The sequence below is a fragment of the Emys orbicularis genome, chromosome 21 (assembly GCF_028017835.1).
Source record: "Emys orbicularis isolate rEmyOrb1 chromosome 21, rEmyOrb1.hap1, whole genome shotgun sequence".
Lineage (NCBI taxonomy): Eukaryota > Metazoa > Chordata > Testudines > Emydidae > Emys > Emys orbicularis.
In genome coordinates, this window is record NC_088703.1 from 8,404,415 (window position 1) to 8,429,060 (window position 24,646).

Here is a 24,646-nt window from a genome sequence, read left to right on the forward strand (position 1 = left end):
CACACCCCAGCTGCCTGCCCTGAGCCCCCCCGTACCCAAACTTCCTCCCAGAGCCTGTACTCCACATCCCCTCCCGCACCCCAACCCCAGCCACGCATCCACTCCGACACCCAAACTCCCTCCCTCTTAGGTACCTGGTAGTTTTCATTTACCGGCACCCCCCATTCCTCCAACATGCCGGATAAAAGAACTTTAACTGTAATAATATAAAGTGAGAACTGTACACATTGTATTCTGTGTTGTAACTGAAATCAAAATATTTGAAACCATAGAAAAACGTTAAATATTTAATAAATTTTAATTGGTATTCTATTGTTTAACAGTGCCATTAAAATTGTGATTAAGCCTGATTAATTTTTTTAATCACGGTTAATTTTTTGAGTTAATTGCATGAGTTAACTGTGATTAATTGGCAGGGAGTGAACCCCTAACAGGCTTTGCAGAGGCTGTACAGAGTTGTCCCCCAGCATCACTAGTGATCAGATGAACAGGAACGTCCCTGAGTGTTTATTCCCTTGGGGTGTTTGCAGACTCTGGCATCTCAGAAGTGGCTCAGCTCCGACTGGTGAACGGCCCAAGTCGCTGCGCTGGGAGAGTCGAGGTGCTTCACAACCAGCAGTGGGGAACCGTGTGTGATGACGGCTGGGACATAACTGATGCTGGAGTCGTATGCAGGCAGCTGGGCTGTGGGACGGCGTTATCAGCCCCATGGGGGGCTCGATTTGGGCGAGGATCTGACCGTATCTGGCTGGATGACGTCAACTGCACAGGAACAGAAGTTGCCCTCTCCGATTGCAGGGCTCGGCCTTGGGGAGATAATAACTGTACCCACGGAGAAGTTGCTGGTGTTGTGTGCTCAGGTAACTCTCACCCTCCATTGCACAGTTGATGCTGCAGAGAGCCTGTTGGGAAACTCAATACAGTATGCTTTTCTGTCTGAGTTAGTGCTGATCCCAGTGCCCCACCACTGAGCTATGGGCCTCTACTGCAGAGAGGGGTCTGTGTGCTGTGTGGAGAGGCCTTCATCTCTGTTTGATTGTTCTAGTTTGTGGAAAATTGATAAGGGAAGCAAAGGGACACAATAAGAAATCTATGGCCAGCATAGTGAATGGCAACAAGAAGGAGTTTTTAATATATATTAAGAAACAAAAGAATCCTGACAATGATAACGGTCCATGCTTAGTTGGAAATGGTAGAAATATCAATAACAATGGAGAAAGAACAGATGTGTTCAATAAATATTTCTCTTCTGTATTTGGGAAAAACAGATCATATAGTCTCACCATATGGTGATGATAACACTCTGTCCATTCCACTAATATATCAGGAGGATGTTAAACAGAAGCTACATAAGTTAGATAGTTTAAAATCAGCAGGGCCAGGTAATTTGCATCCAAGGGTTTTAAAACAGCCAAGTAAGGAGCATGCTGGACCGTTAATGTTGATTTTCAATAAGTCTTGGAGTGCTAGGAAAGCTCCAGCAGCCTGGAAGAAAGCTAATGTTGTGCCAATTTATAAAAAGTGTAAAAGGGATAACTCTGCTAATTACAGGCCTTTTAGCCTGACATCAATCCCAGGCAAGGCAATGGGGTGGCTGATATGGGAGTTGATCAATAAAGAATTAAAGGAGGGTAATGTAATTAATGCAAGTGAACATGGTCTTGTCAAACTAACTTGATATCTTTTTTTGATGATATTACCAGTTTGGTTGAGAAAAGTAATAGTGTTGATGAAATATACTTAGAGTTCTGTTAGATACTGCACAACATTTTGATTAAAAAGCTAGAACAGTATAAAATTAACATCGCAGGGAGTGGTTCTTGGGTCTATGGTATTTAACATTTTTATCAATGACTTGGAAAAAATATAAAATCATAGGTGTTAAACTTTGCAGATGATACAAAAATTGGGGGAGGGCGACAGGTCACTGATTCAGAGTGATCTGGATAGCTTGATAAGCTAGGTGCAAGCAAACAATATGCATTTTAACATGGCTAAATGTAAATATCTACATGTAGCAACAAAGAATGCAGATCATGTTTACATGGTGGGCGATTATATCCTGAGAAGCAGTGGCTCAGAAACAGATTTCCAGGTTGAGGTGGACAATCGGTTGGGCATGAGCTCCCACTGAGACTCTGTGATCAAAAGGGTAATGCAATCTGGGATGTATAAGGAGAGGAATCATGAGCAGCAGTAGAGAGGATATTTTACCTCTATATTTTGGCACTGCTGTGACCATTGCAGGAATACAGTATTCAGTTCTGGTACCCACAATCCAGGAACGATGTTGATAATTCGGAGAGGGTCATAGAAGAGCCACAAGAACGATTAAAGGATAAGAAAACCTGCCTTACAGTGATAGGCTCAAGGAGCTGAATATATTAACAAAGAGAAGGGTAAGAGGTGACTTGATCACAGTCTACAAGAATCTACCTGGGGAATAAATATGTAATGGGGTTTTCAATCTAGCAGAGAAAGGTAGAACAGGATCCAACGGCTGGAAGTTGAAGGCAGACAAATTCAGAGTGGAAATGAGGCATACATTTAGAATGGTGAGGGTAATTAACCACCGGCACAATTTACCACAGGTTGTGATGGATTCTCCACCGCTGACAATTGTTGAGTCAAGAATGGATGTTTCTGTAAAAGATCTGCTCTAGGAATTATTCTGGGAGAAGTTCTCTGCCCTGTACTGGAGATCAGACTAGATGATCACAAAGGTCCGTTCTAGCCTTGGAGTCGATGAATCTATGATCCCACTGTGTAATCAAGCACTGACTGTGTATAGCGTATAGCAAAGAAAATATCTAATAAAAAGGCAAAAGGAACCTGCATTAATTTGGGAAAAAACTACAACCACCATTCAAAAGCATATGACAATGAGCAAATACCCACCCCAGAGTATGTTGGGCTGTGTCCTTTGCCTCGTTCAGATCATGCTCACATATAGTACATAAATACTGTTATATTTATCAACGGAACCTGTAATCCTGCTTCTTCCCAAAGGCAAAACAGAAATATTGATCTCCCATGTCTGCCTTTTCTGCATCCTTATTGACAATTTTACCATCCCTGCCATGCATCGGATCTAGGCCATTCCTAGGATTTCTGTTTGTTCCTGATACATTACAAATACTACTTTTTACTGTAGTTACTTCTTTTTGATCTGAGCAGTTAGCTAATTTTCAGGGCCAAGTGGGTTGTTTCTGATAGAAGGAGAGTTTGAAGATGCTGTAACTAAGCGGGCGAATGTGATCCTGCGATGTATAAGTGGGGGAATATAAAGTAAGAGGAAGGAGACAGTTATTAACATTGCTGGATTTCTGCAACGCAGTCCTGGTTATTTACAAAGCATGTACAAAGTCCCGTCTCGCTGAACACAGCAGAAATCAAACAAAAGGAGAGAGTTTCGTTGCTCACAGTTCAAAGTCTCTTTCAGCCCACCCTGACCCCAAAGCAGTCGCTCACCTCCGGCTAAATCCAGAGAAGTGAGACCCCAGGAGGGCCACAGCTCTGAATCCCCTACTGGTGCAGCGTTGACTCCTACCCAGGTGAGGCAGTTGAGTCTGGGTCCCCCATGGTCACCGGTCCCTACACAGCAGCTACAGCTCCCTTTGATGCTGGAGGCTTTCCAAGCTGCTCAGGACCTCTTGCACCTTACAGCGCCCTTCTTGCCCCCGAGGAGGGAAGAACCTCCCGTGCTGGCGGACCCACCCCGCCCCCCAATGCAGTCAAGAGGGAAGCCAGATATGATGTCCAGGCGCTACCCCTCTCCACGTCTCTCGGCACTGGCCCACTCGGACAGAGAACCTAACCGCTCTCCAAGCTCTCAATGCTCGAGGCACTGAGGCTCAGCTTCTCCGTGGTCTTCAATCTCGGAGACCTCAGAGTCAGAGTCCAGCTCCTATCGATCCAGGAGAAGGGAGCCAAAGATCACGGTCCAGGAGAGACAGGAGAGAGCCCCAGGCCTGGCCACCACAGTGGCAGAATCCACCACAGTGGCCATTCTGGACCCCCTGGGTCTTTCATCAAGGCCAGGGAGGGACCCAAGAATGCCGTTCCGCTGCAACTTCTGTGGCCTCAGCCACCTTCATCCCAGCATTGGCTACGCAGCTTCCCTCAGCGCCTGCCCATACACCAACACTTCAGCACCAGCACCGCCCTTGGCACTGACCTCAGCAACACCAATGTGCCCGACTTCCACACCAGCACCGTTATCTACATCGACTACGGCGCAGGCACCAACGACCCCGGCGCCGATGCTGGCAACAGGCCCATCATCTTCATCAGCTCAGACAGGGGGATTGGCACCAGCTCCATCGACAGTTCTTCCGAATGTACTGATGGCGGTGCCAACACTGGGTTTGGCATCTACAGCCCTGGCACCGTCAAGCGCACCATTGGCACCGACACTGCCCTGAGAGTCGAGGGACTCCTTGGCAGGGAGCATCCACTCCTTTTAAGTGATTCCTCTTCATCCTCACCTGATGAAGCATTGGTGGGTACAGCTGTAGCCCTGGCGCGTGTGGAAAACAGGGTGCTGCAGCAATTGCTGTGTAGGACAGCTCAGGGTCTGGGCATTAGGGCCGAGGAGGTAGTCGAGGAGGCTGAGCCCACGGTGGACATCCTCACCCCCTCAGGATCTTCCTGTATTGCCCTACCACTCATTAAAACCATTGTGGACACCACCAAGACCCTGTGGCAGACCCCAGCTTTCTTGCCACCCACTGCCAAGCGCAATGAGAGGTGTTATTTCATGCCCTCCAGAGGGTTAGAACATTTATACTCCCACCCTCCCCCGACTCTCTGGTGGTGGATGATGCTAACTAGCATGAGAGACGGGGCTTCCAAGGGCCCTCCCAAAAAACAGGGAGGCTAAGCAACTAGACCTTGTCGAGAGAAAGGTCTGTTTTACAGTGGGTCTGAAGTTCTGTATCTTGAACCAGCAGGCCATCGTCAGCAGGTACTTGTATAACACTTGTGTGGCGATGGGCAAATTTACAGAGCTCCTCCTGTCGGACTCCGGAGCCGAGTTCTCAGCCTTGGTGGAAGAGGGGAAGCTAGTCTCCCGGGCTCCCTCCAGGCCGCATTGAACACTGCTGATGCCACCACTAGGGTCACGGCTACTGGGGTGGCCCTGAGAAGGGGCTCTTCAGACTCCCTTATGAAGGGCAAATATAGTGCCCATCTATAAAAAGGGAAATAAAAACAACCCAGGAAACTACAGACCAGTTAGTTTAACTTCTGTGCCAGGGAAGATAATGGAGCAAGTAATTAAGGAAATCATCTGCAAACACTTGGAAGGTGGTAAGGTGATAGGGAACAGCCAGCATGGATTTGTAAAGAACAAATCATGTCAAACCAATCTGATAGCTTTCTTCAATAGGATAACGAGTCTTGTGGATAAGGGAGAAGCTGTGGATGTGGTATACCTAGACTTTAGTAAGGCATTTGATACGGTCTCGCATGATATTCTTATCGATAAACTAGGCAAATACAATTTAGATGGGGCTACTATAAGGTGGGTGCATAACTGGCTGGATAACCGTACTCAGAGAGTTGTTATTAATGGTTCCCAATCCTGCTGGAAAGACATAACGAGTGGGGTTCCACAGGGGTCTGTTTTGGGACCGGATCTGTTCAATATCTTCATTAACGACTTAGATATTGGCATAGAAAGTACGCTTATTAAGTTTGCGGATGATACCAAACTGGGAGGGATTGCAACTGCTTTGGAGGACAGGGTCATAATTCAAAATGATCTGGACAAATTGGAGAAATGGTCTGAGTTAAACAGGATGAAGTTTAACAAAGACAAATGCAAAGTGCTCCACTTAGGAAGAAAAAATCAGTTTCACACATACAGAATGGGAAGAGACTGTCTAGGAAGGAGTACGGCAGAAAGGGATCTAGGGGTTATAATGGACCACAAGCTAAATATGAGTCAACAGTGTGATGCTGTTGCAAAAAAAGCAAACATGATTCTGGGATGTATTAACAGGTGTGTTGTGAGCAAGACACAAGAAGTCATTCTTCCGCTCTACTCTGCTCTGGTTAGGCCTCAGCTGGAGTATTGTGTCCAGTTTTGGGCACCGCATTTCAAGAAAGATGTGGAGAAATTGGAAAGGGTCCAGAGAAGAGCAACAAGAATGATTAAAGGTCTTGAGAACATGACCTATGAAGGAAGGCTGAAAGAATTGGGTTTGTTTAGTTTGGAAAAGAAAAGACTGAGAGGGGACATGATAGCAGTTTTCAGGTATCTAAAAGGGTGTCATAAGGAGGAGGGAGAAAACTTGTTCACCTTAGCCTCTAAGGATAGAACAAGAAGCAATGGGCTTAAACTGCAGCAAGGGAGGTCTAGGTTGGACATTAGGAAAAAGTTCCTAACTGTCAGGGTGGTTAAACACTGGAATAAATTGCCTAGGGAGGTTGTGGAATCTCCATCTCTGGAGATATTTAAGAGTAGGTTAGATAAATGTCTATCAGGGATGGTCTAGACAGTATTTGGTCCTGCCATGCGGGCAGGGGATTGGACTCGATGACCTCTCGAGGTCCCTTCCAGTCCTAGAATCTATGAATCTATGAATCTATGAGGTCCAGCAAACTATTCAGGACCTCCCATTTGAGGATGTGACTCTTTTTTTCTGAAAAGACAGACAAGAGGCTGCACAACCTGAAAGACTCACGAGCCACCCTCAAGTCGTTGGGCTTGCACACTCCCACCACTCAGCAGAGACACATCAGGCCACAACCTCCTCTGAGATTCCATCAGCCAAACTGACAGGATGGTTCTCGGAGGAGGAACAGGAGTGGCAGGAGGAGGCAACACCCATCTTCAGGCCAGGGCTCTGGCCAGCTCAAGCTGCCTTCTGGCCCTAAACCGGCCTTTTGAAGGACGGCACACCAGATCAGAGACTGGATCTACCCTGCCTTACCTTTTCCTCCTGACTGTCCCCTTTCTACCGTGCATGGTCCCGTATCACTTCGGACTGCTGGGTGCTCCGCACGGTAGAGAGGGGATACTCCATCCAATTTTGTGCCCTCCCACCCTTCCACCCTTCTTCCCCATCCATTTTCAGGGACCCTTCTCACGAGCAGGAGGTGCAGTTGCTCCTATCTCTAGGGGCAGGGGAGGAGGTTCCTCTGGAGCACAGGGGCAAGGGTTTCTTATTCCCGGTATTTCCTATTACCGAAAGCCAAAGGCAGCCTCAGGCCTATCCTGGACCTGTGAGAATTCAACAAGTTCATAAAGAAACTCAGGTTCCGCATGGTCTCCTTGGCCTCCATCATCCCCTCACTAGATCCAGCAGATAGGTATGCCGCCCTCAACTTGAAGGATGCGTACTTTCATATCGCAATCACTCAGCCCCACAGGAAGTACCTCAGGTTTGTGGTCAGCAGTACCCACCACCAATTTACCATCCTCCCGTTTGGCCTGTCAGCAGCACCTCGAGTCTTCACCAAGTGCATGGCAGTCGTCGCCGTGTTCTTGCGAAGGCACCAGGTACAGTTATTTCCATACCTCAACGACTGGCTGATCAAAGGCCGCTCCAGGACGCAAGTAGAAGCTCAGGTCAGATTTATCAGGGCCACCTTCGACAGCCTGTCTCCCATCCAGAGGATAGAGTTAATAGGGGCAGTGCTGCACTCGACCCAAGCCAGGGCATACCTGCCACAGGCGAGGTTTCAGGCCCTCAACAACATAGTCTGAAGCCTCATGCAGTTCCCCACCACTACAGCAAGGAACTGCCTGAAACTCCTCGGACACATGGCTGCCTGTAACTACGTGGTGAAGCACAGCAGACTCAGGCTTCGACTGCTCCAGTCATGGCTGGCATCAGTGTATCACCTGGCCCGGGACAGCTTGGACAGGATCGTGACTTTGCCTCACCTGGTCCTTGACTCCCTCCAGTGGTGGATTGACGTGCAGCAGGTGTGCTCGGGTTCCCTTTGCCTCCCCACAGCTGTCTCTGTCATTGGTGACGGACGCGTCAGACTTGGGCTGGGGAGCTCATCTGGGAGACTGCAGAACTCAAGGCCTCTGGTCGCAAGCAGATCTGGGTCTTCACATCAATGTCAAAGAACTGAGAGTGGTGCGCCTAGCATGCCAGACCTTCCATCCTTACCTAACAAAACAATGTGTATCAGTCATGACGGACAATATAACAGCAATGTTCTATATCAACAAACGGGGGTGCACGCTCCTCTCCCCTGTGCCAAGAAGCCCTCATGCTATGGGACTTCTGTGTAGAACATTCAATTCACCTGCCGGCGTCGTACCTCCCTGGGGTACAGAACGAGCAGGTGGACCTCCTCAGCAGGTCCTTCCACAGCCACGAGTGGTCCCTTCGCCCAGAGGTCACAATTTCAAACTTCCAGAGGTGGGGTTTTCCCCTGATAGACCTCTTTGCCACGTGACGCAACAGGAAGTGCCAGCAGTTCTTCTCCTTCCAGAATCACAGCCCAGGCTCCAGCATGGATGCGTTCCTCCTCCATTAGGGAGGTTCTCTCCTATACACCTTTCCACCCATACCACTCGTTCACAAGGTGCTGCTCAAGATCCGTAGAGATCGAGCTTGGATCATACTGATAGCACTGGCCTGTCCCCATCAGCAATGGTACACATCCCTTCTAGACATGTCCATGGGAGCCCTGATTACCTTGCCGCTTTCCCCAGACCTTCTCACACAAGATCACATACGTCTCCAACACCCAAACCTCCAATTGATTAATCTCCCAGCATGGAAGCTCCGTGGTTAAATCCATTGGCGCTTTCCTGTTCAGACCAGGTTAAACAGGTCTTCCTTGGCAGTAGGAAACCCTCTACGAGAGCCACATACCTCGCCAAGTGGAAGAGATTTTCAATCTGGTCGGCACAGCGCCATTTGCCCCCAACGCTAGATTCAGTGCTGCTCATTCTGGACTACCTCCTCCTTCTAAAGCAGGAGGGTCTCTCATCTTCTATAAGGGTGCACTTAGCTGCCATCTCGGCCTTCCACCCAGGCATGCAGGGCCGCTCGGTATTTGCTAACCCTGTGACGGGTTGGATCACAGAAACCCCCTTGGGAGCTGCCACCTAATGTACCAAGACTACTTCTATTCCTGTTTTCCCTGCCAGCTCAGGACTCCAGCACCATGTCTTGCTGAGCCAGACACTCCCGTCTGCTCCAACACAGACCGAGGGTCTGAATCACTTGCCCCAAAGCTGCAAGTTTACCTGAAAACAGCTCACAGAAGTTTGCTTGTCTTTAGCACTCAGATGCCCAACTCCCAATGGGGTCTAAACCCAAATGAATCTGTTTTACCCTGTATAAAGCTTATGCAGAGTAAACTCATAAATTGTTCGCCCTCTATAACACTGATAGAGAGATATGCACAGTTGTTTGCTCCCCCAGGTATTAATACATACTCTGAGTGAATTACTAAGTAGAAAGTGATTATATTAAATACAGAAAGTAGGATTTAAGTGGTTCCAAGTAGTAACAGACAGAACAAAGTAAGTCACCAAGTAAAATAAAATAAAATGCGCAAATCTATGTCCAATCAAACTAAATACAGATAAGTTCCTCACCAGTTCCAGAATGCTCCCTTTTACAGGCTAATCTCCTTTTAGCCTGGGTCCAGCAATCACTCACACCCCCTGTAGTTACTGTCCTTTGTTCCAGTTTCCTTCGAGTATCCTGGGGGGTGGAGAGGCTCCTTCTTTAGCCAGCTGAAGACAAAATGGAGGGGTCTCCCACGGGTTTAAATAGACTCTCTCTTGTGGGCGGAGACCCCCCTCCTCCCTCCTATGCAAAGTCCAGCTCCAAGATGGAGTTCTGAAGTCATCTGGGCAAGTCACATGTCCCTGCATGACTCAGTCTTTACAGGCCGAAGCCATTGTCCACATGGTATCTTGCATGTCTCCAGGAAGACTTCTTATGTGGATTGGAGCATTCCAAGATGCATTGTTCCCCAAGTGTTTCCTGATCAGGTACTTAACCTGGCAAATTCCTTCCTAAAGAAGCTGACCAAATGCCTCACAAAGCTTACTTAGAAACCAAGCAAGCATACAGCCCATATTCTTAACCTCAAATAGAAAATGATATATATGTACAAATAGGATGAATAGATATAATAGACCATAACCTTTACGGAGATATGTTACATGGCACAAGCAGCACAAAACCTATTCCAGTTATATCATACATACATTTATAAGCACCCCCCATAAAGCCTTATGGGGTACACTGTCACAAACCCCATGGTCAGCCAATTCCTAAAAAGGCTCAACAGGCTATACCCTCATGTCTATCAGCCGGTCTCTGCCTGGGACCTCAACTTCGTCCTTTTTAGGCTCATGGGGCCCTCCTTTGAGCTGTTAGCAACATGCTCCCTGCTCTACCTCTCTTACAAGGTTGCGTTCCTGGTAGCAATAAACTCGGCCAGGAGGTGTCTGAGATCCAGGCCCTAACATCAGACCCTCCCTACACCATGTTCTAAATGGACAAGGTTCAGCTCAGGCCTCACCCTGCTTCCCTCCCGAAGGTTGTGTGGCAGTTTCACATCAACCAGGACATCTTTCTCCTGGTATTCTACCCTAAGCAGCATTCCACCAGCAGGGAGCAGAGACTCCACTCTCTGGATGTCCATAGGGCACTGGCCTTTTACATCGAGAGAACGAAACCATTCAGAAGATCAGTCCAGTTGTTCGTGGCAGTGGTGGACAGGATGAAAGGTCAGCCTGTGTCATCCCAATGCATCTCATCATGGATAGTGTCCTGTATTTGTGAGTGCTACAACCTGGCAGTGTTCCCGCACCTCCGATCACTGCACACTCCACCAGGTCGCAGGCTTCATCTACAGCGTTCCTGGCTCAGGTTCCCACCCAGAAAATCTGCAGAGAGGCGACATGGTCCTCCATTCACACTTTTGCCGCGAACTGTGCGATTACCCAGCAGGCCAGAGACGATGTGGCCTTCGGATGAGCAGTACTCCAATCAGTGGACGAATCCCACCCCACCTCCTGAACTTGGGCTTGGGAGTCACCTGATTGGAATGGACATGAACAAGCACTCGAAGAAGAAAAAATGGTAACTCACTTCTCGTAACTGTTCTTTGAGATGTGTTGTTCATGTCCATTCCAATACCCACCCTCCTACCCCTCTGTTGGAGTAGCTGGCAAGAAGGAACTGTGGCGGGTTGGCAGGGCCCTATATTGAGCGCTATGAAGGCACGACTCCAGGGGGTGCCCAGACCGATCCAATGGATGCTGGAAAAAATCTTCCAGCCACCGTGCATGTGCGTGTGCACACACCTGATTGGAATGGGATTCTTTTTAAGTTTGGGATTCTTTTCCAGGATACTTTTTCCAGTCGTGTAGCCGCTGCTGCACCTTCTGTCCTTCCTGCACGGGCATTCCATTCATAGAATCATAGAATATCAGGGTTGGAAGGTGTCATGGACTCACAGATCATGCCCACTCGCGGCCCCGTATGGTCCGTGGGGGGTGCCCCTTTTAGTGAGACAGCCCTTCTCGGGGGTCCACTCTCTCTCGGGGTCAGGCCCCTCCACCTCCTGGAGCCGCACCTCTGAACCTTAGCACCCCGTTTCTCGCCGTGGGCCCCCTCAGGGAGTCCTCTCGCTCTGGACCCCCCGGGACCTCCACCACCCCCAAAGAGGATGATGCAACCCTGTTCTCTAGACCGGAGTGACTCTCAGCCAGCATAAAACAGGAGGGTTTATTGAGAGTTGAACACAGCACAGGAAACTCTCAGGGCCTCAGGCCTGGCCTCCCTCAGGGTCAGCACACCCCAGTCTCTCTGCATCCAGGTGGGCTCTGCCTGGTCCCCCTCTTCAGCTCAGAGCCCCCCTGCCTCCCAGCTCGGCATCTGAGATCCCCGGCCCCAAGCCCCGCCTCTGTCCATTGTCTTCTCTCCAGGTAAACAGGGTCGTAAACTGGGGCCTCCTCTCCTCTCTTCTGTCCTCTGGCTGGAACCGGCTGGTTAGGTCACTGGGTCCTCTCTCTGCAGCCCATTGTCCTCCCACTGGCCAGAACCATCTGTAACTCCTGAGCTGGGTCTCCGGGTCGCCAGGCCACTGGTCGCTGGGGTCTCCATCCTTCAGGCCATTGGCTGGGGTCCCAAGTTCCCTCTCCGGTCCTCTGTAACAACAAACTCCCTCTCCCCTCACCTCGTTAAACCAGTAACACCCAGGGAAACTGAGTCCCATCCCCTCTGCATGCAAACCATCGAAACCCCACAGAAAACAAGAACAAACCCCACTTCGTCACAGAAGGGATCTCAGGAGGCCATCTAGTCCAACCCCCTGCTCAAAGCAGGACCAATCCCCAAATAAATCATCCCAGCCAGGGCTTTGTCAAGCCTGACCTTAAAAACCTTTAAGGAAGGAGATTCCACCACCTCCCTAGGTAACCCATTCCAGTGCTTCACAACCCTCTTACTGAAAAAGTTTTTTCCTAATCTCCAACCTAAACCTCCCCCACTGCAACTTTAAACCATTACTCCTTGTTCTGTCATCTGCTACAACTGAGAACAGTCTAGATCCATCCTCTTTGGAACCCCCTTTCAGGTAGTTGAAAGCAGCTATCAAATCCCCCCTCATTCTTCTCTTCTGCAGACTAAACAATCCCAGTTCCCTCAGCCTCTCCTCATAAGTCATGTGCTCCAGCCATAGTGGGGCCTTGATGGGTGTTTCTGGGAAGAGGAGGAATTGATTACACAAGTCAAGCATTTCTTTGGTGCAATCTGGTTTATTTACAAATTCCTGTTTCCCTGAACACAGTAGAAACAAGCAACAGCTGGCAGTTTCCTTCCCAGGGCTGGCTCCAGGCACCAGCCGAGCAAGCTTGTGCTTGGGGCGGCAGATTCTAAGGGGCGGCATTCCATCCAATCCTTTTTTTTTTTTTGCTTGGTTTTTTTCTTTTTGGTTCGCCGCTGTGGCCGCCCTTTAGGGGGCAGTGGCGTGGAGGAGGGGAGTGCCCTACTGGGAGCGGGCTGCGCACTCCGTCTGACCCAGCTGATGCCAGGTCTGTAGCAAGCCTGGCAGGGCAGCCCTCATCCTTCCCTGCCTGAGGACCGCAGCAGCGCGGAGCCCTCCCAGGAGGCGGTATGGTGGGAGGGGCTGCGTGGCGAGCGCCCCGCTGAAGGAAGCCCTCGCCACTCCCCTTCTCTCTCTCCCCCCACTCCCTCCCCCACCCCCCCGCTGCCCAGGGCACGTCTGCAGCACAGGGAGTCCCCCTGCACCCGTGCTCTGGCCGTCCCGCAGGTTTTTTTGCTCTGCTGCTCCGGCCGCCCCACAGGTTGTTTTTTTTTTTTTTTGGCTTGGGACGGCAAAAAAGCCAGAGCCAGCCCTGTTCCTTTCTTTCAATTTCCAGAGTCTGCCTCTCCAGCCAGTCCTGTGTCTCAAGGCGCTACGATCCCTGTGTCACTAGAGATCAGATGCACAGAAACCTCCCTGAGTGTTTATTCCCTTGGGTGTTTGCAGGCTCAGGCATCTCAGAAGTGGCTCCGCTCCGACTGGTGAACGGCCCAAGTCGCTGCGCTGGGAGAGTCGAGGTGCTTCACAACCAGCAGTGGGGAACCGTGTGTGATGACAGCTGGGGCTTGTCCGAGGCTGAAGTCGTGTGCAGGCAGCTGGGCTGTGGGACGGCGTTATCAGCGCCACGTGGGGCTCACTTTGGACAAGGATCTGACCATGTGTGGCTGGATGAGGTTCAGTGCACAGGGGCAGAAGCTGCCCTCACCGAATGCAAGGCTAAGCCTTGGGGAGAGCATGGCTGTAACCCCGGAGAAGATGCCAGTGTTGTATGCTCAGGTAACAAACAGGGTGGTAGGAACCTGTGCTGCTGGAAGTGGGGTGGGGGATCTGCAAAGGGTGCTAACCCCTGGAAGTCAGCCTAGGTGTGTTGGAGTGTGTGTGTTTCTGAGTTTGTGTGTGATTGTCTATGTACCTGTTTGTGGCAGTGTTTGTGCAGGTGTGTGTGTGAAGGGGTGTGCATGGGACAGTCTATGAATATTTGCATACATGTGCAGCAGTGCATCTGCATGTGGCAGTGTGTGTGTTTGAGGCAATATGTGGGTGTGCAGAGGGATGTTTGGAGGTTGTGCATGGAATTGTGTGTGTGTGTCTGCTTGTGTAGCATTGTGTGTAGGGGGTGCAGTGTGTGTGTGTGTGTTTGTGTTTGTGAGTGCACGTGCACACACACGGATGGAGTAATATAGAAATGGCTCCTCTCTGCTCTGTGCAGACACACACACCCCATCCGCATGCGGTGCTGTGTATCAGGGCGCCTGGAAGCTGGGAACAGCCTTTCATGCCCTGTGCTTTGTGTTTCAGATCAGGGCCAGCTGAGGCTGCGGCTGACGAGTGGCCCAAGCCCCTGCTCCGGGCGAGTGGAGGTGCTGATTAACGACACCTGGGGTGCCGTGTGTGACGCCGGCTGGGGCCTGCCGGAGGCGGGGGTGGTGTGCAAGCAGCTGGGCTGCGGCACGGCGCGGTCGACCCCGGGAGTTGCTCAGTTCGGCCCCATGGCCGGCGATGTCTGGCTGGAGGGCGTGAGCTGCTCGGGCCAGGAGTCTCTCATCAGCGAGTGCCAGCTGAGGTGGCTGGGTCCCGGGCTGTGTGGCCGTGGCTCTGAGGCCAGCGTGGTGTGTGCCGGGCAGGCCGGTGAGTGCCCAGCGCCATAGCCATGCCCATGTTCCTGCAGACATGGGGTGGGGGGGAGTGACACCCTGGCCATGCCAGGGGGAGGCTGGTCTCCAGGGGGGCAGTGCCAGGGCTCCTGCCCACCACACTGAGGTTACTGGCTGTCCCAGTGGTTCCCACAGCCCTGCTCAGTGTGGGGCAACACTCCTGGGTCTCTGAGCAGCCTCCTCCACCACAGGGCTCCCTCTCCTGCCAGCCCTGGCTCCGGAGCTGGAGGCTGCTACCCCTGCAGGCAGACCCAGAGCACAGATCTGGGGGGCAGAGAGCCTATGGGGTTTGGGGGAGGAGTCTGGGGGGCAGTGCCTGTGGGAGCAGCTGGGGAGGGGCCTCTGGGAGCTGGTGCCCCCAACCCCCTCAATAACCCAACCCCCCCCCCACTCCTTGGGCTGGGAATGATCCCTGGGGGCAGTAGTCAGAGCTCCCTCCAGCCCCACATGCGTGACCTGTGTTGAAGCTGGAGTCTGAGCTGGAACCTGTGAACCACCCCCAGTGCAGGGCCCTGCACAGCTCCACACGCCACGCTCCTCCTCGGGGCTGTGGGAGGCGTACGGGTCGCCGGCCAAGGTGCTGAGGGGGGGGATGGAGTCAGCTCTGCGTGGGGCTGTGTGATGGGGTATGGAGGTGGCCTCAGGGTGGGGCTGTGGAGTGGGGGTCAGAGTCGGCCCCATAGGGACTGCAGGGCAGGGCAGGGCAGGGAGTCAGCCATGGGCATTGGCTGATTATCCAATGGGCGTTCTGGAGCCTGTGCCCAGGGGCCCCAGCCAACTGGGGGGCCCTGGAAAAATGGGTGCCCCACCACCAGCAGAAATCTGCCGCGGGGCAACAGAAGCCCAGAGTCCTAGCAGAAGCGCCAGGTGAGAGGGGCGGGGGAAGCCCCCGTGCCCTGAGTTCAATCCCCGGCAGAAGCACCGGGCGGGTGGGTGGGATGGGGGAAGCCCCAGCTTGGGTGACCAGGTGTTCAGTTTTTGACGGGAACATCTGGTTGAAAAGGGATCCTGGTGGCTATGGTCAGAACCGCTCACCAGGCCATTGACTGTCCGGTTGGCGTCGCTGCGCAGCTGGGCTGGCAGGCTCCCTGTGGCTCCCTGGAATCAGCCAGCATGTCCCACCTCTGGCTCCTACATGTAGGGCAGCCAGGGGGCTCAGCATGCTACCCCCGCCCCCAGCACTGCCTCCGCATCTCCCATTGGCTGGGAACCACGGGCAATGGGAGCTGCAGGGCTGGTGCCTGTGGACCAGACAGCACGTAGAGCCTCCTGGCCATGTCTCCACATAGCATCTGGAGGGGGACATGCCGCTGCTTCCGGGAGCTGCTTGAAGTAAGCGCTGCCTGGAGCCTGCACCCCTGACACCCTCCCGGGCCCCAACCCCCTGCCCCAGCCCCGATCCCCCTCCCAGTCTCAGAACCCCTCGGTCCCAGCCCGGAGCACCCTCCTACACCCCAAGCCCCTCATACCGAACCCCACACCAGAGCCCGCACTCCCAGCTGGAGCCCGCACCCCCCCTGCACTCCAACCCCCTGCCCCAGCCCGGAGCCCTCTCCCGCCTTCTGAACCCCTGAGCCCAAGCCCAGTGCCCCCACCTTCACCCCAAATCCCTCATCCCAGGCCACACATCAGAGCCTGCACCCCCAGCCACAGCCCATACCGCCCCCCAGCACCCCAGCACCCTGAGCCAGCCCGGTGAAAATGAGCAAGTGAGTGAGGGTGGGGAGAGCAAGCAATGGAGGGAGGGAGGATGGAGTGAGTGGGGGCGGAGCCTTGGAGAAGGGGCGGAGCATGGGCAGGGCCTCAGAGGAGGAGCGGGGCAGGGGGTGGGGCAAGGGTGTTCAGTTTTGTGTGAGTAGAAAGTTGGTAACCCACAACGGCCCCGGGACTGGAGGAGTGCTCGCTCCCCACTGCAGCCCTGGGACTCTGGCAGGGGGGACAGAGCTTCTCCTGCCTTGGGGCTGCAGTGGGGGGCGGGGCTGAGAGGAGCAAATGGATTGTGGAGCTGCAGTGCAGGGGTGGAATGGGTCAGGACTTTGGGTGGAACAAGGGCAGGGCTGTGGGGGAAGAGACAGAACGGGATGGGGCCCTGAGCGGGGATGCAGGCGGAAGTGGTAGGGAGGTGCCCCCAGTTGCTCTGACCCAGGGTGCCAGGAAACCTAAATCTGCCTCTGGCTGTGGGGGACCCTGGGGTAGGGTGACCATATTTCCCAAAGGGAAAATGGAACACTGCATGGGGCTAGCCGAAGCCCTCTTCCCCCACCCTGCAGGGCTGGTCCGAGCCACTCACCCGAGTCCTGCCTGCCTCCTCATGCCAGGCTGGGGCTGGTGTCGCTACTCACCCGAGCCCTGCCTGCCACTCCCCCTGCACGGGGCTGGCATCGCTGCCTGCCCCCCAATGTTCCTCTGCACTCCACTTTTTGACAAATGCCCACGTTTGGCAAAAAAGTCTGGACGGCTGGGACAGGGCTTAAAAAAGGGACTGTCCTGGCCAAAACGGAATATATGGTCACCCAGGGGGGTGATGGGGCAAGGGAGGTAGTCAGCCTTGGTGGGGGGCTGTGTGTGGAGATGGAGTCAGTCTCAAGGGCTGTGGGGCAGAGATGGGGCACAGCTCATTGTCTGGCTTTATCCCCAGGCCTTGGGCTACTCTACTATGTGCTCCTCGGCCTGGGTGCCCTCGGGGTGCTGATCTGCGGGGTCCTGCTCTGCTGGAGGATGCGTCGGAACAGAGCTGCTGGGTACCCCCTGGGTAAGAGCCCTGAACCCCCGCAGGGGAGGGGAAGCGGGGCCTGGGACAAGGGCTGACCTGCCGTCCTGACCCAGGAATCCAGCCCCAGCTGCAGCCCAGTATCCTTGAGCTGCAACCCAGTGCCCTGTCCATGCCCTGTGCTGCCTCCCTGCATGGGGACCTTCTGCTCTCACAGCTGCTGGGGTCCCTTCTCTGACTGCCATGCACAGGCCCACTGTCCCAGCCTGCGGGTGCCCCATCCCTACAGCCCTGCCCTGGCAGTGGGATCCCATTCACAAGGTGCCCTGGGATGCTGGGTGAGGGGGGGCTGGGAGGGGGCTAGGGTTGCCAGGCATCGGTTTTTTGACTGGAATCATAAAAAGTCCAGTCGGTGGCACAGCAAGGCTAAGGCAGGCCTCCTCCCTGCCCTAGATCTGCACAGCTCCCTGGAAGTGGCCGCCATGTCCCTGTGACCCCTAGGCACAGGGGTGATCAGGGAAGCTCCACATGATGCCCCTGTCCCCAGCGCTGGCACCGCAGATCTCATTGGCCATGAACCAAGGTCTATGGGAAATGTGGGGGCAGTGCCTGCTGGCGCAGGCAGCACACACCGTTCAGAGCCACCTGGTGGCTCTGCCTCTGCCTCGGGGCCTGACATGCTGGCTGCTTCCAGGAGCAGCATGGAGCCTGCCTTAAGGCCGCTGGGAGCTTCCTGAGGTAAGCGCCGCCTGGCCGGAGCCTGAACCCCGAACCCCCTGTCCCAGGTCAAAACCCCATCCCGCAACCTCTCTCCCCGAGCCTGCACCCACACCCCAACCCCCTTCCCCAGGTCGGAACACTCTCCTGCACCCTAACTCCCTCCCAGACCCCACACCTCCACTCGCACCTCAACCCCCTGCCCCAGCCCTGAGCCCCTCCCAAATTCCAAATCCCTTGGCCCCAGCCTGGAGCCCCCTCCTGCACCTCAAACCCCTCATCCCTCACCCCACCCCAGATCCCACACCCACTCCCACACCCCAACCCCTTGCCCCAGACTGGAGCCCCCTCCCACACCCTGAACCCCTCATTTTGGGCCCCACCCCAGAGCCCACACCCCCAGCTGGAACCCTCACCCCCTCCTGCACCCCAACCCCCTGCCCCAGCACAGTGAAAGTGAGTGAGGGTGCAGGAGAGCGAGGGAGGAGGGCTGGAGGGAGGGGGGCCTCAGAGAAGGGGGAGGTGTGGGATCTCAGGGCAGGGGGTGGGGCAAGGGTGTTCTGTTTAGTGCAATTAGAAAGTTGGCAACCCTAGCCTGGGCACTTCACCCTGTCCTCTTGCTTGCAGGCCATGTGCACATGGAGGAGCTGTGGGCTCCAGGGACCCCGGCCTGGCCCCAGGAAGCAGCAAATCCAGAGCCCCCCGAGGAGCCCAACAGCGAGAAGACCCAGCGGTGCTGTGAAAGCCGCATGCCAGCCGGGCTGGGCTGGGCTCAGCCTGCAGTGAGAGATGGGCTGGTGGGATCCTGCACAGAGCAGCCCCAGAGCTGCCAGCTGCCTGGACTGTGGGAACTCTGATGGGGCTCGTCCGGGGGCTGAGGCTGCTGGCTGGAGGTCTCAGCTCCCCCATTACCTTCCCCAGCTGCCTTGGAAGGCGGCTCTGCTCCATCCCCATCCCCAGCTTTCCCTGATGCAGGTCCCATGCCCAAACCTGAGCAGCCTGTGCCCAGCCATGGGGACAGCATGTGGTGTGATCTGCAGAACCATTGTCAGCTGCACAGGGACAGCCGGCTCCTTCCCCACAAAGCAACCACCCCCACATGTAGAGAAGCTATGGGGAGAGACTGACTACGGGTGTCTGCCTGTGCCTGATGCACCAGGCCCTGTCTATCTGTCTGTGCCCGATGTGCCAGGCCCTGTCTGTCTGTCTGTGCCCAACACACTCTGAGCTGGGGACCCCCCTTCCCCCAGAGCCCCTGCCCTCACACTGCCCCTTTCCCCAGAGCCCCCACCCTCACAGAGCCCCTTCTCCCCTCTCCCTGTCACTCATCCTTACAGCTGGTCAAAAGTAGCCCCCCTATTCCGCCATCCATGGTGGGATCCTGCTGCTGTGGCTGCAGGGAAGGGACCAATCAGAGCTCCATCTGAGCTGTGATCTCGGCTCACAAAAATTCCGGACATTGCCTCTTATTTGACAAATCCGCCAGGACAGAGGGCGGAGGATCAAAAAAGAGGAAATATCCGGGAAAACCCAGACGTACGGTCACCCTATCGCTAGGTAAGGAGAAACTTCTGTCTGTGCTCCAGACTCTGGGGAAGGGGGGTTGACAGGAGGGCAGTAGGCCACACCCTTATATTATTTTGATATTTTATGCTCGTTCAGTCACAGTGTGTCAACTACAAAAGGCCTGTGGACAGCCTGTGTCTCTAGCAAGGGGCCCCGTGTGCCTGTGGTTAGGAATATAGGTTGTAGGGTGGCTGGGCCATTGCAAAGTAGCCCAGAACCACTCAACTCCCCAACCCTCTTCTACAAATCTTCACTTGGAACTTGCCCTCTTCCACTTCAGCTCTGCCTTTTGATTTCCCCCAGGCCCTCTGCTCCAGGGCTTTAGTCTGTTTTCAGTCAGTTCTCAGAAAATAATCCTTTAGGGCCCCTTGACTGTGAGGATAAACAAAAGTCAGAAACAACAACAAAGAAAGTAATTGTTGCTTTACTGCTACAAAATATCTCCAAGTGTGTAATCCCTCGATGTCTGTATTTATCTGGTGTAGTCCACTGAATGGGGGAAATGATGCCCCATAGCGGGGGAAAGTGTTGCTGTATGACAAACGCTTGCCCATGACAACTAACAATGAATGCTGACCTACAAAACTTTCACTAAAAAAGGTTTCTTGGTTATCAATATCCCCCTGAAATCCAGGCCAGATCTCTTATCCTCCGTCTTGTTTTACATGTTAAACTTTTAAAAGTTTGTTTTTTAAACTTTATTTGATAGGATGAAAAGCTGTCTGTTTAGCGACAGAGAGGAGTGGATGTGTAGGACATGTTTATTTAGATAACAAGGGTAAAAGGGGCCAATTTTTATCTCCCTCTTTCATGTAGTTACAAAAGTATGTCTTTGTGATGTTATTGACATAAAACTGACAGTATAGATCATTGTTGCAACCACTGTTATATATTTGCAGCAAATATTGTACAAAGGTTGTCATGTGAGATGTCTAGGAAAAGGTTATGATTTCCTGGTTATGATTATACCGTCTGTATGCATGCATCATTTTTGTAGTTGAACTTATGAACATTGGCTATGTAATTGTATCTCAATGTGTTTGATTCTAAACAGCAGTAGTGAAGCATTTGGTCAGCTTCTTGAGAAAGGAATTTGCAAATTAAGTGCCCAGTCAAGAAACACTTAACTGACAATGGACCTTGGGAGACTCCAATCCTCACAAGAAGTCTTCCTAGGAACTTTCAAGGTAGCATGTGAGCAATGGTTGCCGTCTGTAAAGAACTGAGTCATGCATGGTCATGTGACTTGCCCATTTGTCTCCAACCTCCATCTTGCTGCTGTGATTTTCCACAGTGAGAACAAAGGGGTGTCCTTCCACAGGGCAGAGAATATAAAAGGCCCCGGAAACCCCTCCATTTTGTCTTCAGTCCTGCTTCTTACTGTTGGAGGAACCTTGCTACAAACTGAAGCTCTGAACAAAGGACTGGATGACCCATCCCAGCTGGGGATGTTCCAGAGACTTGATTTAAGCCTGCAGTTTATTCCATCACTGCTACAAGCCTGAACCAAGAACTTTGCCATTACTGTATGTAATTGATTCCATTTAACCAATTTTAACTCTCATCTATATTTCTTTCTTTTTATAAATAAACCTTTAGATTTTAGATTCTAAAGGATTGGCAACAGTGTGATTTGTGGATAAGATCTGACTTGTATATTGACCTGGGTCTGGGGCTTGGTCCTTTGGGATCAGGAGAACTGTTTTTCTTTTACTGGGGCTTTGGTTTTCATAACCATTCATCCCCATAACAAGTGTCACTGGTGGTGATACTGGGAAACTGGAGTGTCTAAGGGAATTGCTTGTATGACTTATGGTTAGCCAGTGGGGTGAGACTGAAGTCATCTCTGTTTCGCTGGTTTGGTTTGCCTTAATAGTAAAGGACCCCCAGCCTTGGGCTGTAACTGCCCTGCTCTAAGCAATTTGTCCTGAATTGATACTCTCAGTTGTGTCCTGCCAGAGGCAGCATCGTTACAGACTTCTCTTTTTAAAATTTTATTTTTTGTTTGTAAAACTGCTCTGTAAATGACAGCAGGGAAACATGCTGCTTCAAATATGCCGCATGCTCATCTCTCGCCTTACTAGTTACTCATTCGTCCATGTTGACACAGGGCTTCTGTCTTTTTAAACTTCACTTTTTATTGAAATACGCACTTATGTAAATATGGGTTATCTATAGTGACATGTCCCCCTGTGCTTTAAATGTTCAGAAAATCTTCTCTTTGCTGATGGGAGAGAAAGGCCAATCTGCATCTCCCTCTTTCATGCAGTTACAGAATTATTGCTTCTCTTTTTTATTGTATATGTTAGGGCAGGGTATTATATTAACCCCCCAAATCTTCATACTTTACAAAGGATATCCTGTGTTTTAAAAAGTTTAAATTAAAAGTCTCCTTATAGCTAAAGTCAATATGGTCTGATTTCCAATAAATATCAAAGGCTATAAAAATACATTACTTTAAGTAAATGGAATAAGGGAAATTGGTATAAAGGTTAGGCATAACTTTCATGAGGGGCTTTCTACCTTTTTTAAAGACAAATGCTAAAGGTTTTATGTAAAAAGAGGTAATTTAATTCCTGGTATAAAAGTCAAATGAAATAAGGATGTCTTCTAAATTTACATACCTTTGGGAAATAAAGAAATCTACACACATGCACCTTTTCATTGGTGTTTTAAAAGTTTATTTGTTAAAACTTTACTTGGTTTCATAGCATTTAGATTTTTAAAAAAGTTAGTCAAGAAAAATGGTGTGGAGAAAAAAGGGCATTCTTATCTCTGGTAAAATGTGTTATCAACAGTTTTATATATGTAACCCTTCTGCCCATCTAAGTTGGCAGCAACAAGGGCCGGGTTCTGTATCTAGGGGTTCCGTTTCAATAACACAATGCAAAACCGGCTCGAGCCCCCACCCAGTGACCTGGGACAATTACATACCACCCCCCTGGGTACCTCTAAGAGGCAATAATTCCCCTCTCGCAAGCACGGAGTCTGAGTGTAGCAGAAAATGTTTAATAACATGAGGTAAACGACATCAGCATAAAATTGGAAAAACACCACAAACAGGATTCATAACACAAACCATGAGCAAAACCCACCCCAGCAAATTGGGCTGTGTCCTTTCCCTTTGGCTCTTGAATCCAACAACCCAAAAATCACCCAGAGTCCCCAAAGTCCAACACCCCCAAAGTCTCTTGGGTCCAGCAACCACCCAAAGTCCCAAAAGTCCAACAACCCCCAAAGTCTCTGTCCCTGGTCAGTGCAGCCCCAGAGCAAAAAGGGGGGGACACGCAGGGTGTTAAGGGGCACCTTACGTGATCCAAGGCTGGCCAGCCGTCTGTTTCTTCGTGGGGGTTCCGCCGCAGCCTTCACCACGAGCCAGTCCACTTTCCTGCCCCAATAATAGAGAAACTGGGGATCCCACACCAGCCAAAGTAACCACTTTCAGTTGCTGTTGTTCCATGCCAGGCGAGTGGGTGTGCCTATGCAAACAAGATCAGCCCCTGGAGTTCTTTTCCACACTCGCCATAATTCACCACCAGATGTCAGGGTAGAGCTCATCCTGACTCTGCTTACATCTATGCTGTTTTTTCTTTTAAGTGAGACTGTATGTGTTCTGTATATAGTCTGTAAATCTAAAGCTTTCTTTACAGCAATACGTTTTTAGAGCAGGTTTCATTTAGGCAAAACTTTAAAAAGCAAACTAACACAATCGTTTTAGAGGCAGGTCTGTTTCTACAACAGCTTATGTACAGTGCTTGTTGTTTATTCGTTAAACTCAGCAAGAGAGGTGAATGTTTTATCAATAACCGCACCTCTAGACACATCCTGATTGGTTCAGGAAAATGCAATTCTATGACATGTCTTAAGAAGAGACTCTGACTGGCTATTCTTTAGCCCATAAAGTGCATGTGTAGCCCTTCAGGCCTTCCGGAGTCCTCGCGGATCTGTTCTACCACTCATGCTTATGGTGTGGCTGGTGATGCAGCTGTGTGGTGGCCAGCTCCCCAGTCCCTGACACTGCCAAGGCTAAGATTGTGGCCCTGCCACCCTCTGGTTGTCAGGCAGCAGGGACATCCTGGCTGGCCCGACATATGTTCCCTCACCCCCACTTGCCGGGAGTTTTGAGGCATCTGCTGCTAGAGCAAGGGAGCCTTGTCTCTGCCCACTGGGGGTCAGCTCCCTGCCTCCACCAGTCTCTGGCGTCTCAAGCATGGTTCTCTCTCTACAGGCTAGTGATAGGCACCCAGAACCCGTGTGCCCTCTGAGCATCCCCTGGCAGTGTCCAGCCCCAGTGCCACTGGGTGCTCACAGCATTCCCAGATCCACCCTTCCCAAAGGAACAGAGCTCCCAGCAGGCCAGTTCCACCTCCCCCACTGCCCAGCACATGGCCCTTAGAGATGTCTCTAGTAAAAACAAGAGGAAGTTTATTTAACAAAGAGCAGAGATTCCAGTAATAGCAGGTAGCACAGGCGCCGACCCCATGGGTGCTCTGCGGCTGGAGCACCCATGGGGAGAAAAAAATGGGTGCTCAGTACCCATCGGTAGCTCCGTGGATCAGCACCTCCTGCTCCCCCACAGCGCCTCCCACCTGCCAGCGGCCCCACTGATCAGCTCCTCCCCTTCCCCCCCAGTGCCGCCGGTGCACTGCAGATTAGCTGTTCAGTGGTGTGCTGGAGGTGCTGGGAGGGAGGGGGCAGGAAGAGGTGGGGCAGAGGTGGAGGCTTGGGTGAAGGAGTGGAGTGGGGGCGGGGCCTTGGACGGAGCGGGGACATGGCCTGGGGTGGAGCGGGGTGAGAAGATGTGGGGGGCTTAGGGGAAGGGGTAGAGTGGGGGCAGGGTCTGGAACAGAGCTGGGGTTGAAAACCCCCCGGGAACAGAGGAAGTCGGTGCCTATGGCAGGTAGAGAGAAGTATTGGAAACAAAGGGATACGTATCGAATGAAATCAGAACACGCTC

General features: G+C 52.1%; 1 protein-coding gene across 1 annotated transcript in view; it reads left to right on the forward strand.

Annotated features, from left to right (window-relative positions):
* The window catches only part of LOC135892880 (deleted in malignant brain tumors 1 protein-like), a 145,579-nt gene extending 126,599 nt beyond the window's left edge, over positions 1-18,980 (forward strand). The window contains 5 exon segments of the mRNA XM_065420649.1: positions 531-860; positions 13,489-13,818; positions 14,341-14,670; positions 17,335-17,448; positions 18,751-18,980. Coding sequence (XP_065276721.1) covers positions 531-860; positions 13,489-13,818; positions 14,341-14,670; positions 17,335-17,448; positions 18,751-18,980 — 1,334 coding nt within the window.
* Positions 18,981-24,646: the final 5,666 nt, after the last annotated feature.